The following is an 11,228-nucleotide window of genomic DNA, read 5'->3' as shown; positions in this document are numbered from 1 at the left end:
TATCTATAATTATAGTAGTCTGATCGGGGATGAGCGTGTTCATTATCTTGTTAGACCTATTTATTATATGTATACATAAATCCTATTCATAGGTGGAACCATTACCTTCTGAAAAGAATTTAAAAAAATTCACTTATACTACATATACTACTTAATGATATTTAACTTGAATAAATATCAAACTAAGTAACTATTAACCATATAAAATAACATAGTATATAAACGAATACTCTGAATTATGATCATCTTTCTGGGTTGGCGTTAACCCTAATTTTGGCCGATTAACGTTTTTGATGTATGCAGGTTTTTTTTAGGTTTTCCCAATCATATTTCCGTTGCATGGTTCGAACGTTCTGCGAGTACATGACGAAATAGCACGTTTATATATATAAGATTAAACAGATCGTGTTTTTGAATATGACATATAGGCCTTCAAGCATGCTCAACGATTGGAATTTAAGTGTGCTCTGCCGAATCTCCATAAATCCAAAGGGAAGGTACTATTTTCATTGGCTTTAACAACCGTGCTGTTAGTTCTGCATTCTCCAGAATGGACAAAGAAGCAAAACAAATGGGTCTGGTAGTGAAGGAAGGCAAGACGAAATATCTCCCGTCATCAAACAAACAATCGTCGCACTTGCGACTAGTCTCCCAAGTCCCTGTTGACAGTCATAACTTCGAAGTCGTAGATAATTACGTCTATATTGGAACCAATATTAATACCAACAACAATGTCACCCTCGAAATCCAACGCAGAATAACTCTTGTACTTCGGTCTGAATAGACAGCTGAGGACTAAAGTCCTCTATCGAAGAACAAAAACCAAACTCTATAAGTCACTCATTATTTCCGTTCTGCTATATGGTGCAAAGGCATGGACGTTGACTGCATCTGATGAGTCGACGTTACGAGTTTTCGAGAAAAAAGTTCTGCGGAAGAAGTATGATCCTTTGCGCATTGACCACGGTGAATCCCACATTTGATGGAACGATGAGCTGTATGACCAAATTAACATAGTACAGCAAATATTACAGCGGCTACCCTGGCTAGGTAATGTCGTCCGAATGGACGAAAACACTCGATCTTTAAAAGTATTCGACGAAGTACCCACCAAGGGAAGCAGAGGAAGAGGAAGGCCTCCACTCCGTTGAAAAGAACAGACTGACTTCGCTTGAAACCTCCGTTAAATCGGTTGGTCTTCGTCTGTTTTTTTTATACATAGATATCCTTTTGTGGTAGCGGCAAAAAAAAAATTCCTCTTATCCATGATACCGATTCCGTAAGAGGCACAATACCATTTTCAGTGCTTTTTCCTGCTTATTGTTGACTTTACCCAAGGCATTCAAGAAATCATTGAGACCCAGAGAAAACCTATGCCGCTTACACAAGTACGCATCTAAGTAAATACGATTCGAAATTACCTTTACTTTGTGTGATTATTAATATTCGATTAAACTTGTATGTACATTGTAAAAAATATAATTTTCAGTTTTACGATTAAGTTTTTCTTCATATTAAAATTAAATTTAAAAAAAATTAGCTATCTAAATTTAACATTGCTTTACCACCTTAAAATCTTTTAACAAACATAAAATTACAATTTGCCTTCACGTATTTTGTTCATTGTGCTTTTACCCATGAGTTTGAAAATTATTTTTGCTAGTCCTGGATAACGAGTTGCATGTGTCAAAAAATTTACTGGAAACAATCCACACCACGACAGCTCTAATTTATTTGCAATCGTAGTAGCAAACAATGTGGCGCATCTCTCAGCTGACATTCGTTTTTGGCCGTTTGTGCTTTTTCCATACATCTCTTCTGGGACCGCGGTGAATGCTTCCTGGAGAAAATCTGTAGCGATGGGACCAGGACAAAATATGCTGACATCAATACCACTTTTTTCAAGTCGAAGAGCGTTCAGGTATGCATTAATAGCAGATTTGGCTGCGCAATATGTGGCTGAGAAAGGCACTGGACACAAGCCAGCAATGCTTGATGTTGTTACAATATGACCTCGAACATTACGCAACTGTAGAAAGTAGCGCACTGCAATTCGGGAAAGATTAACTACGGAAAATACATCTAATTCGAAGAGGTCTCTATCAACTTGAACTTTTATTTCTTCCCAACTTGCTCGTTGTGAGCGCCCAGCATTATTGACTAAAACATCCAATCGGCCGAAATATTTTATCACTCTATCAAAGAAGGCTTCATGCTGCGAAATGTTTAAAACATCCATCTGCATTACAAGTATGTCATCTTCAGATAATAAACCATTCGCTTGTTCCAGACAATCTTTCTTTAGCAATTCCAACAAGTTTTCTCGTCTGGCAGAAATTACTAACCGCACTCCATATTTAGCTAATGTAAGGGCCAGTGCTCTGCCAATACCAGATGATGCTCCCGTCACCCATACAACTTGACCACGCATTGAAGAAATGGGTAAACCAAAATATGTATTGTACCAAAGTTCGACATTGCAATCCAAAATTAACCAAAGAATGAGATAAATAAAGTAGTAACCAATTAGAAGTATGAACAGTAACTCTAAAAATATCATTTTAGTACAATATTTCCGATTAAACTAGTGCTTGAATATGATATATTTATTTGACTTTGCCAGAGGATCTTCAATATGTTTATGTATGCATATGTACATATGTATATACTATGTACTCAAATCAATTGCGAACAAGCGTGAACTGTCAAAAGCTCGCGAAGAAGATAAGCGCGTTTCAGTACAAACAGCTTGGAATGAGGAAGAATATACCTCATTCGTACATGGAAACTTATGGTTTATTCACATTGAACTTTTTCTTCGCGTTATGTCGGACAATTGTATACACAAGACATAAAGTCGTATATGTACGTGTCACTGACTGAACTTCAACACGGCAACTTATGTCGTTCCCACGACAGTCGGGTCTACGAAAACTGGAACGGACCCGGATTTTTATCCGGCCAAGGACTGTCAATTCGGCAGAATTCTGCCGTTACAACAACAACAACAACGGCAACTTATGTTGTTCCGAGATGAAACCAGTTGAACAGGGAAATAGATACTGAATTGCTAGTGATCAGACAAAACGAATTGAGATCATTCTTGTCTCAGTTCTACACAAGCCCATACACGAGTAAATCTCACTTGCTAACATACCGATCGAAAGCACATGTGTGACATGTTCACAAACTATAAAATGCTATTCCAAAAAAAAATTCCTCATAAGACACAAAAACTTCCCTGTATGAACGTAGTCTTATAAGTTCCCACCATGCAGGCTCCAGGTGATGTCAGCTGTAGGCAAACCAGACATTCACTTGACATTTACGAAGATCTGTGGCATGCATATGCATAGGTAGATTGAATAAATTCATTTAAGGTTTTGTATCATTTCGGTTTATATCTTATATGTCGTCATAATTATTTTGCAATAATGAAGATAACACGTTTTAAAAAAGCCCATAAAACGTTAACATTTTTTGCCACAAATTTTGATTACCGGGAACCATACCAGATTTTGGTAGATGCCACTTTCTGTCAGGTAGCTCTACAAGTAAGTTCACCATATAATGATGCACCTTCACATTAACTATGTATTGACTTTTTCAGAATAAAGTTATAATCGAAGAGCAAATAAAAAAATATTTTCAGACAACTATAAAATTAGTAACTACCCAATGTGTAATACTAGAAGCAGAATCTCTGGGAAGTCGGCTTGCTGGGGCTACCATGATTGTCAAGAAATTTCATGTGCATAAATGCGGTCATGAAGGTGCACCTGTGCCAGCTTCACAATGCATCAAGACCATGGTACGTGTGTTAATAAAATAAATTGAAAATAAATGGATTCTATTTAACAAATATTAAACTGCAGACAAAAGTTGGACGTTACGTTGTTGCCTCACAGGATCGCACTTTACAAGAGAGCCTTAGGAGAGTACCCGGCAGAATATTGTTGTATTTGCACAAAGCTACACCCGTTTTAGAAGAGCCCTCCGAAGCATCCAAAATATATGTTTCCAAAAAATCTCAAAAAAGTCTAACCAGTGGCATAGAGAAGCATGGTGAACATTTAAAACAAATACAAATTATCCAAAATGAAAAACTATATAAACGAATTAAAACGCGAAGAGGACCGAAAAATCCAAATCCCCTTTCATGTAAAAAGAGTAAAAAGCAAAAAGGTAAAAAACCAAACTCAATCAATGCACAGGAATCTAAATTGAGTGAAACTAGTAAGGTACAAATGAAGAAAAAACATAAGCGTATAAAAACATCAAATCATATTAAGACATTATAGTTATATAAACATTAAAGATTCACTGTACTCATAAATGTATGTAAATAAATAAACCTACGTATGTAGTCAAAATTTATATATATTTTTTTTTAATTATTTCAGTTTAATTTAAAGAGTAAGAATTATTATTATCCAATTATTTTGAATTTTAGGAAAATAATATATTTCCAATGTTCTCACAAATTTTCGGCATTTCCTCGTAAGAGGCGTTTTCTGCTGCTAATATTGCATTTCCAAGTGCTATTGTCTCTCGTTGACTTTTCGCTTTAATCCAGATTCGACCATTTAATCCAACAGCGATTTCAAATGGCATCTCTTTAGTAAGTTCTCGTAATAATGGGCAATTTTCACGTAGAATCAAACGCGCTAAATTTAAACTACAATTCATGACAAAACCATCCGTAAGAACACCTAATTTGCCTTTCTTTCCACTCGAATTAACACATACTAATTCTGGTTCTAAATCGCGACTGGCGACAATCAGTCTTCCATAAAGAATATCTCCAGGATTTACGTCCGGACGGTTTTTCTTTGTAGCCGACTCAAAAGCCAGATATGACAAAGAAGCTTGATCATGTGCTCCAATATCTACTCGATATATATCTCCCGCTTTAGCTGTCACTACGCCTATTACAGCTTCGCCTTTTACAGGTACATAACGTTGTTGATGGTTATCTACCCAGTAGGTGTTGGGCGCTTTGTGATGAAGTCTCCCCGGTTTATAAGCAATTACTTGCTCATTCTCTCGACGCAACCCTGGTCCTAAAATTACTTTTTTACTTCTAGCTAATTCTTCAGCAGCGGCAATCCGATCACCCGGCAAAACAATCTCCGTCATTTTGTTTATGCTAGTTTTTGTATGGAAATTTAATAAAATTGAACACGTGAGGGAAATGTATACAATAAACGAAAACAATTACTGAATGGCTAATCACAACACTAGTGTTGCCATTTAAACTTAATTTTCCAAAAAGATGATTTCATTAATATTAGGAATAATTTAATTATACTATTTATACTATATACTATACTTTATATTTAGCTGTATTCATTGTAAACTATTTGTTTAAATATTTTTTGATCCGTAATTTGTATTTATCTGGCTATGGAAAAACAATAGTTCACCCGATGCAATATTGTTGATGGAGTGACTATAACTTAAACTGAGGGGCGATATTAATTTCTTTTTAGATGTTTTGAGTAAATAGTGACAGTATTGTTATCCCATCCAATATTTGCAAGATCAATATTAATCATACTCCTGCAATACTTTTTTCATTTAGTATTTAATATATAAAATTTATATTTGCACAATGCTATATATTAAGCGGTTGTAACAACACACCCTCCGCACTTACACTTGCATTATTACTGACTGAGGTGCTTACATTGTTACCATTATCTTTACCACCGGTTTGTGAAAGATGTTTAACGATATCTACCCAATCCCATCCTCTCGGCTTGTCGCCCTTATGATCTGTGCGTTCCCATTGACGTCGTTTTTGAGCCTTCGTTAATTGCTCTTTTTTTACTTCCTTTTTTTTGTTAGTTTCTGTATTATCTGATATTTTTAAAGCATTTACTCCCAAATTATCTAGATCAATTGATTGGGTTATTGCATGATCGGGTTGACCGCTAGTAAGTTCATCTTGCTGATCCTTGAGGCATTCAAATAATGTATAGGTCATTCCACATCCTAACCACTGTTCTGCCTCTTCAGCAATTACTTTTTTTATTTTAGTTTTCACGTCAAGTACTCTGGATGATATTATTTTATTATTAACTCAATTTTATTCAGCAATGTACTTACAAATTGCGGTTGAAAAACGTATCCATATTTATTTTGGGAATTTCATTGGGATAGTTTGAAGTCCATTGAACTTCTACCAAAAACGATTTGTAATGATCATCTTCTCCATACTAAAATCGGTATCACAGATATTACAATATCAATTAATTTAGGATCAAAATATACCTTGTATTGAAAAGTGTTTGCGTCAATTTGCTTAAAGTTTGTATCACCGTCATAAATGGATAGTAACGCTTCTCGCTCATCTGCCTGTTGCTCCTCAATTTCCGCCATATTAACATTAACTTAAATTCTATTATTTAAATTGTTTTCCCAACAAACCATAAAAGCCCTTCAAAAGTATCTAAAAATGTTAAAGCACGAAAATAACCAAATTGTCGAAAGAAACAGATGTGAGGTTTTATAAGAAGTTGCCACAGTTTCTTAATTCTATGATTTTTGAAACAAAATAAGTGTTTTACGCTCTGAGAGATCTTTATTCAATAGGCATAGGTTTATATGATGCTTTTTAATTTCTTAACAGATTTCTACATTTCATATGTTTAATTAGTTTATGCTAATAACCAATATTTTATTTTGTAAATTTATATATACATAATATAGATTATTTAGTGTAGTGATGGTACTGTGGATCTGAATTTGTTACTACTTACCGAATCAAACAGGATTAAATCACCGAAATAACAACCTTTAGTCGTCATTCTGGATATTGTAGCAGTTGAAACTTTTCCTTTTTCAGAATGCATCTCAACATAGCAAAAGTATGTCTTACGCACAATGACAGTCGAACCATAATACATTAAAAACTATTATGTTAAAATACTTGTACAAATATTATCTTTTTTATTTATAGTAGTGCTAGTTTTGGTTTTTACGAGATATGTGCATATCACTTTCTTAAATTCTAATATCAAATATATCAGAATAACACGGATTTTATAAAATTCAGTGAAATCATTTTGATAATATTATATTTTGAAACAAGATTTTGTATAGTGCATGTAAACTGAAGATTCTGTTTGAGATCGTGTAATTGATTGACCTACAAAACTTAAAATTTTGTATTTTTCAATTAATTCATTCTAAATCCTTAATGTACTATGTTATATTTTATGCCTTCCAGTCCAATCGATATTCGTCCACCATCAGTAAATGCTGAGTAGTGATCCAGCCTGAACACGAATTCAATCATATTTAACATATTATGTATGATATATGTACATACGCATTATTGCTTACCCTCTTTTTGTGCTAGCGTTACAAACTCTTGCCATTTAGACTGAATTTCCCAATATTTGTCTTTGGTTTGATTTCGATCTTGCAAATAGGATACGGCGAAGAAATATGCTTTTAGGACATCTTGGGGCCTTGCATCAAAATGCAAATACACAGCTATATTTTTATTACTTTCAGCAATAATAAAACGTTCGTGTGGATCGAAAGACGAAATTATGTTTTCCACCGCGTGAGTCGTTTTATATTCATCGATGAGAGCTCTGATTGATAAGCCTATATAAATATTTAGCGACACAGAAACTGTTTGTCCTATAGTAACGCGCTCCATTTTATTAACCTAAAAACAGGATTTTGGTTTATATATATATATATAAATATATATGACGTATAGTAACATCATTCAACCTGTTGAGGTGTTAACATTCGCCCAGATCGGAAGTACTCTTCCAAAGCAATTAAATAACGTGACTCGTTGAATGTACGTAAGCAGACAGCTTTGACAGCTTTTAAATTTGCATAAAGATGAGTTACGATAATAAATATAAAAACGGTGTACAATATGCTGAAATATGAAGTATTAGTCTCTACTGAATACCATGATATATAACAGTTTACCTTTGACTTTTAATAAGCGTTAACAAATAAAGACCTAAGAATGAAGCTATCAAGTTTACGAACGTTTCTTGCGAACTGTCTTTCGAGGCTACATCAGCTAAGTTGCCCCGAATTGCATGATGCTGCGTAAGTGCGGCACGAGTTGCACCACCTAAAATATCATCGAATATAGTTGGTAATCTTTCGAACATGTTTTATATCAATATTTATTTTCTTAACAAGAAGCAAATACCAACCTGCAACACCCACAATAGCTTTAAGTACAGTTGTGACACACAATAAGTGCGTACTGAAAAATTTGTACTTTGGAAGCACATATATTTCAATACCCATTGCTAAATCATTCAGAAAATCTGCTCTTAGGCGCCATTTTTTTGAATCGATATCCAGCTGCGAACCCTTCCACCATGAGAATAAGATACGACCTATGTGTCCACTACCGTCCTTAAGAATCCAAGTGACTGTAGCTGAATAAGCTGTTATGTTATCATTTCCCACACCTAATCCTTTCAGAATGGCGTGGGTGCAAAGTGTACCTGCATTTAAATAATAAAGGTGGTTTTTAGACCATCCTTGCAATTTAAATAGGCAAGAGAATTGTGATAAGCCAGCAAATTACCAACCACAAATGGTGCTGCAAAATGCCTGTATAGTATCCCATACTTGATATGACGCGTAATCTTCGCTGACGCTATCTGGGTAGCCTTTCGGTAAAAAGATTTTCTGGAGTATTCGGAAAAGAAAAAATTTCTCCTGTATTACCAATTTATCGCCGCGCAAAGGAACGCGAACAATGTTATTTTGATCTATACAAATATAAATATGAAAAATAAAAATCTTAGTAAATACGTATAAAGTTACCTGCTGGTGTTATATAGAGAACCTCCTCTCCTTTAGAACCATATTGTTCACGAAAGTGAACCTTCATTTTCTTTAATTAGACTTAAGACTCCAGTCTAATTTAAGAGTATTTCACTTATTTAAACAATTATATCCACAACCCAAAAGATTTTAGTCTTGTATTTTAATATATATTATTTTTTTTTGCTTACAGCATTTTCTGGGAATGTTGCAAATTACATGACTTTTATCATTTTAAAACAAACGAGAATAAAAATATTTATCTAGCTATGCCTGCGTGCATTATTTTAACGTTATTTAACGTCGTATAGATACACATTTTTAAACACAATTTCTTTCACTATAATAAATATATGTAAAATAATTATGTTTTCCTTAACGTTTTTACAGTTTTACTACTAATTGACTAGTTACTAGATGGCATAAAGAATTTTAAATGTGATCAAATGCCGACTTATTATGAAGGAAAACATAAAAATAATCAATTTAGCACGTATGAAATTGCGAACCAGCATGTGAATTGTCAAAAGCTAAAATAGTGCGATGAACGTGCAGAGAACGTAAATATATAGAGAAAGCAGAGAACAAGAATATCAGAGAACGTATATTTATAATATAAATAATAGTATAAATATACGTTCTCTGCTTAAAGTTAAACGCGTGTTTCCATAAATTAATTAAGTTTCATGTATTTTCTAAAATATTTTTCCTGTGTTACGGCAGAGGTTTGTATATTTTTCGTCCTGAACCGAGTTCCAAACGTTGCATTTCGAAGCCGCTTTTTCTCCCTTATTTATTTCTACGCCCTCTTTATAATCCATATCATAATAGCAAGATATGAAATAACAATGACTACAAGGACACATGCATACATATATTCATATAAATGATATAGTGTTAGTAAATATGATACACTTACATTTTACCTTCCGGGCAGTCTACACAATAACCTATGGCACACCCCACACGCGACGCCTGATCGAGGGTGAGCACTTTGTAAAAAGTAGAATCATCCTTTTTCCATTTATTGAATGTAGTCGTCATTAGTGTGTCTAATGATATTCGATTTAATCCATCTTGCATTGCTGAATTGAGGCCAACTTTTTCAAAACGTGCCGTTTTATGACATTCGCTCGGTTTGCTTGGGCATAAACCAGTGTATGTACGAGCCAGGTATGCTAGCTCACTGTCCCAAATGAAGTTTCGCATGCGTGTTGCTTTCACCTGACCAGCTACTTCATTACGAAGCTGGTTGTGAAGCTCCAAAAACATATATCTAATTTTAAAAGTCGATGGCATATGTCGTTTAAATTTACCTATGTTTTCCTGTATTACAAAAAGAATTTCCCTCACATAAAACATGCAGATGTACATATGTATGTAAGTAACTTACAATTGCCGATGGATCACACATAATATGCTTTCCTTTCTCACACCAATCATCATTGCCGCAGAAATAATTGTAAGCTGCGGTATAGCTATAGGAGTCTAAAACAACTATGTAAATAATAATAAACTTCAATAGAATACACATACTAATAATCACAAAACGACCAAAAAACGTTTTTGAAACTCTGCGCAATGAAATAATTTCTTTATGAAGTAAGAGTACATTCATCTCCCTACCTACCTAGGTTATTTTATACTCGAGCAATTTGCAAGTATCAGAGCCTGATTACCAGTATACACAAATATATTTAATTTTAATCAAATTATCGCTTGCACGGTCTTCAACTCGCCTCGTCATCCAGATCATTTATGTATACATGCATACATATATATATATGTAACTTAATATCTCCTATCTTTAGGCGAACAAAACTACAATATTCTGTTGAAAAATATTGTGAGAGTATAAAAACCATATACGCAAGGCACTGGGTTCAATGTTATCACTCCATTTAAAAATACCGCAGGAATTGATGAGCGGGTTTTGTTTCAAACTGATTTTAAGAGGATTTTTGAAATTATTTATTAAGTATATACAAATAAAACATATCACTATATAAAGTAATATTACGGAATAATATGTAGCTACAAATAATATTACTTATATTCATTGTATTAAATTACTACGAAAAAATAAACAGATTTTCATAGAAAATCTAAAAACTTATATATTTATTTCAGCTTAATTTATAAACCGCAGATATATTAATATAAATACGGCACAGCACTTATCAATTGAGCATTCGAAATGTATGTATGTATTTATATTAGGCAGAGCCTTTGTCCATGTTGGAAATCAAAATTGTCGACTTAAATTCGCTTTTGGGATAATTATTTCAATATTTAATTGCATTAGAAATTTAAATATTATATCAACACAAAATGCAAATGTCTTCATGAATAAAATTAATATACGTAAAACCAGTGGATTTTTAAATTACTATAAAAGTCTGAAC

At 33.8% G+C, this 11,228-nt stretch overlaps 6 protein-coding genes across 7 annotated transcripts; 1 reads left to right on the top strand and 5 right to left on the bottom strand.

The window, feature by feature from the left end:
• Positions 1–1,417: 1,417 nt before the first annotated feature.
• LOC108968171 (dehydrogenase/reductase SDR family member 7) lies at positions 1,418–2,849 on the bottom strand. The gene has a single exon (XM_018931983.1). The coding sequence runs from the start codon at positions 2,558–2,560 to the stop codon at positions 1,595–1,597; it is 966 nt and encodes a 321-aa protein (XP_018787528.1). The 5' UTR covers positions 2,561–2,849; the 3' UTR covers positions 1,418–1,594.
• Positions 2,850–3,291: 442 nt separating this feature from the next.
• LOC108968162 (rRNA-processing protein UTP23 homolog) lies at positions 3,292–4,377 on the top strand. The gene is made up of 3 exons (XM_018931966.1): positions 3,292–3,554; positions 3,611–3,811; positions 3,876–4,377. Exons 1-3 carry the CDS (start codon positions 3,435–3,437, stop codon positions 4,299–4,301), a joined length of 747 nt encoding a protein of 248 aa, XP_018787511.1. The 5' UTR covers positions 3,292–3,434; the 3' UTR covers positions 4,302–4,377.
• Positions 4,378–4,408: 31 nt separating this feature from the next.
• LOC108968160 (exosome complex component RRP40) lies at positions 4,409–5,292 on the bottom strand. Its single transcript, XM_018931964.1, has one exon. The coding sequence runs from the start codon at positions 5,137–5,139 to the stop codon at positions 4,450–4,452; it is 690 nt and encodes a 229-aa protein (XP_018787509.1). The 5' UTR covers positions 5,140–5,292; the 3' UTR covers positions 4,409–4,449.
• Positions 5,293–5,372: 80 nt separating this feature from the next.
• LOC108968161 (RWD domain-containing protein 4) lies at positions 5,373–6,493 on the bottom strand. Its single transcript, XM_018931965.1, has 3 exons — positions 6,277–6,493; positions 6,112–6,221; positions 5,373–6,059 (listed from the first exon to the last, which is right to left on the bottom strand). The coding sequence occupies exons 1-3, from the start codon at positions 6,382–6,384 to the stop codon at positions 5,618–5,620; spliced, it is 660 nt and encodes a 219-aa protein (XP_018787510.1). The 5' UTR covers positions 6,385–6,493; the 3' UTR covers positions 5,373–5,617.
• Positions 6,494–7,065: 572 nt separating this feature from the next.
• LOC108968219 (RUS1 family protein C16orf58 homolog) lies at positions 7,066–9,442 on the bottom strand. Its single transcript, XM_018932104.1, has 7 exons — positions 8,824–9,442; positions 8,586–8,768; positions 8,199–8,498; positions 7,963–8,113; positions 7,753–7,909; positions 7,351–7,684; positions 7,066–7,283 (listed from the first exon to the last, which is right to left on the bottom strand). The coding sequence occupies exons 1-7, from the start codon at positions 8,888–8,890 to the stop codon at positions 7,222–7,224; spliced, it is 1,254 nt and encodes a 417-aa protein (XP_018787649.1). The 5' UTR covers positions 8,891–9,442; the 3' UTR covers positions 7,066–7,221.
• A 46-nt stretch (positions 9,443–9,488) lies between these two features.
• Positions 9,489–10,600, bottom strand: LOC108968220 (venom allergen 5-like). 2 transcript variants are annotated; one of them, XM_018932106.1, is made up of 4 exons: positions 10,360–10,600; positions 10,217–10,311; positions 9,743–10,149; positions 9,489–9,675 (listed from the first exon to the last, which is right to left on the bottom strand). In XM_018932106.1, exons 1-4 carry the CDS (start codon positions 10,439–10,441, stop codon positions 9,519–9,521), a joined length of 741 nt encoding a protein of 246 aa, XP_018787651.1. In that variant the 5' UTR covers positions 10,442–10,600; the 3' UTR covers positions 9,489–9,518. The 2 variants fall into 2 exon arrangements, with proteins under 2 accessions (XP_018787651.1, XP_018787650.1); XM_018932105.1 differs by having other exon boundaries at positions 10,217–10,593.
• Between the last annotated feature and the right edge of the window lie 628 nt (positions 10,601–11,228).

This window comes from Bactrocera latifrons, unplaced genomic scaffold (genome assembly GCF_001853355.1).
Source record: "Bactrocera latifrons isolate USDA-ARS-PBARC rearing strain unplaced genomic scaffold, ASM185335v1 scaffold_206, whole genome shotgun sequence".
In the NCBI taxonomy this organism is placed as follows: domain Eukaryota; kingdom Metazoa; phylum Arthropoda; class Insecta; order Diptera; family Tephritidae; genus Bactrocera; species Bactrocera latifrons.
The sequence above is the reverse complement of the archived record's forward strand: the minus strand, read 5'-3'. Positions and strand labels throughout refer to the sequence as shown.

Bases quoted from the DNA above. Each gene is read 5' to 3' on its own strand.
- LOC108968160 (XM_018931964.1), bottom strand. From the start codon at position 5,139: ATGACGGAGATTGTTTTGCCGGGTGATCGGATTGCCGCTGCTGAAGAA.
- LOC108968219 (XM_018932104.1), bottom strand. From the start codon at position 8,890: ATGAAGGTTCACTTTCGTGAACAATATGGTTCTAAAGGAGAGGAGGTT. The intron at 8,499-8,585 runs GTTGGTAATTTG...ATTTAAATGCAG, and splicing joins ATTTTGCAGCACCATTTGTG to GTACACTTTGCACCCACGCC. The intron at 7,685-7,752 runs GTTGAATGATGT...TCCTGTTTTTAG, and splicing joins GAATGTTAACACCTCAACAG to GTTAATAAAATGGAGCGCGT.
- LOC108968162 (XM_018931966.1), top strand. From the start codon at position 3,435: ATGAAGATAACACGTTTTAAAAAAGCCCATAAAACGTTAACATTTTTT. The intron at 3,555-3,610 runs GTAAGTTCACCA...TGACTTTTTCAG, and splicing joins TCTGTCAGGTAGCTCTACAA to AATAAAGTTATAATCGAAGA. The intron at 3,812-3,875 runs GTACGTGTGTTA...ATTAAACTGCAG, and splicing joins CACAATGCATCAAGACCATG to ACAAAAGTTGGACGTTACGT.
- LOC108968220 (XM_018932105.1), bottom strand. From the start codon at position 10,441: ATGAATGTACTCTTACTTCATAAAGAAATTATTTCATTGCGCAGAGTT. The intron at 10,150-10,216 runs GTAAGTTACTTA...TTTGTAATACAG, and splicing joins TGTGTGATCCATCGGCAATT to GAAAACATAGGTAAATTTAA. The intron at 9,676-9,742 runs GTAAGTGTATCA...GTGTCCTTGTAG, and splicing joins GACTGCCCGGAAGGTAAAAT to TCATTGTTATTTCATATCTT.
- LOC108968161 (XM_018931965.1), bottom strand. From the start codon at position 6,384: ATGGCGGAAATTGAGGAGCAACAGGCAGATGAGCGAGAAGCGTTACTA. The intron at 6,222-6,276 runs GTATATTTTGAT...TACCGATTTTAG, and splicing joins CAAACACTTTTCAATACAAG to TATGGAGAAGATGATCATTA. The intron at 6,060-6,111 runs GTAAGTACATTG...AATATCATCCAG, and splicing joins ACGTTTTTCAACCGCAATTT to AGTACTTGACGTGAAAACTA.
- LOC108968171 (XM_018931983.1), bottom strand. From the start codon at position 2,560: ATGATATTTTTAGAGTTACTGTTCATACTTCTAATTGGTTACTACTTT.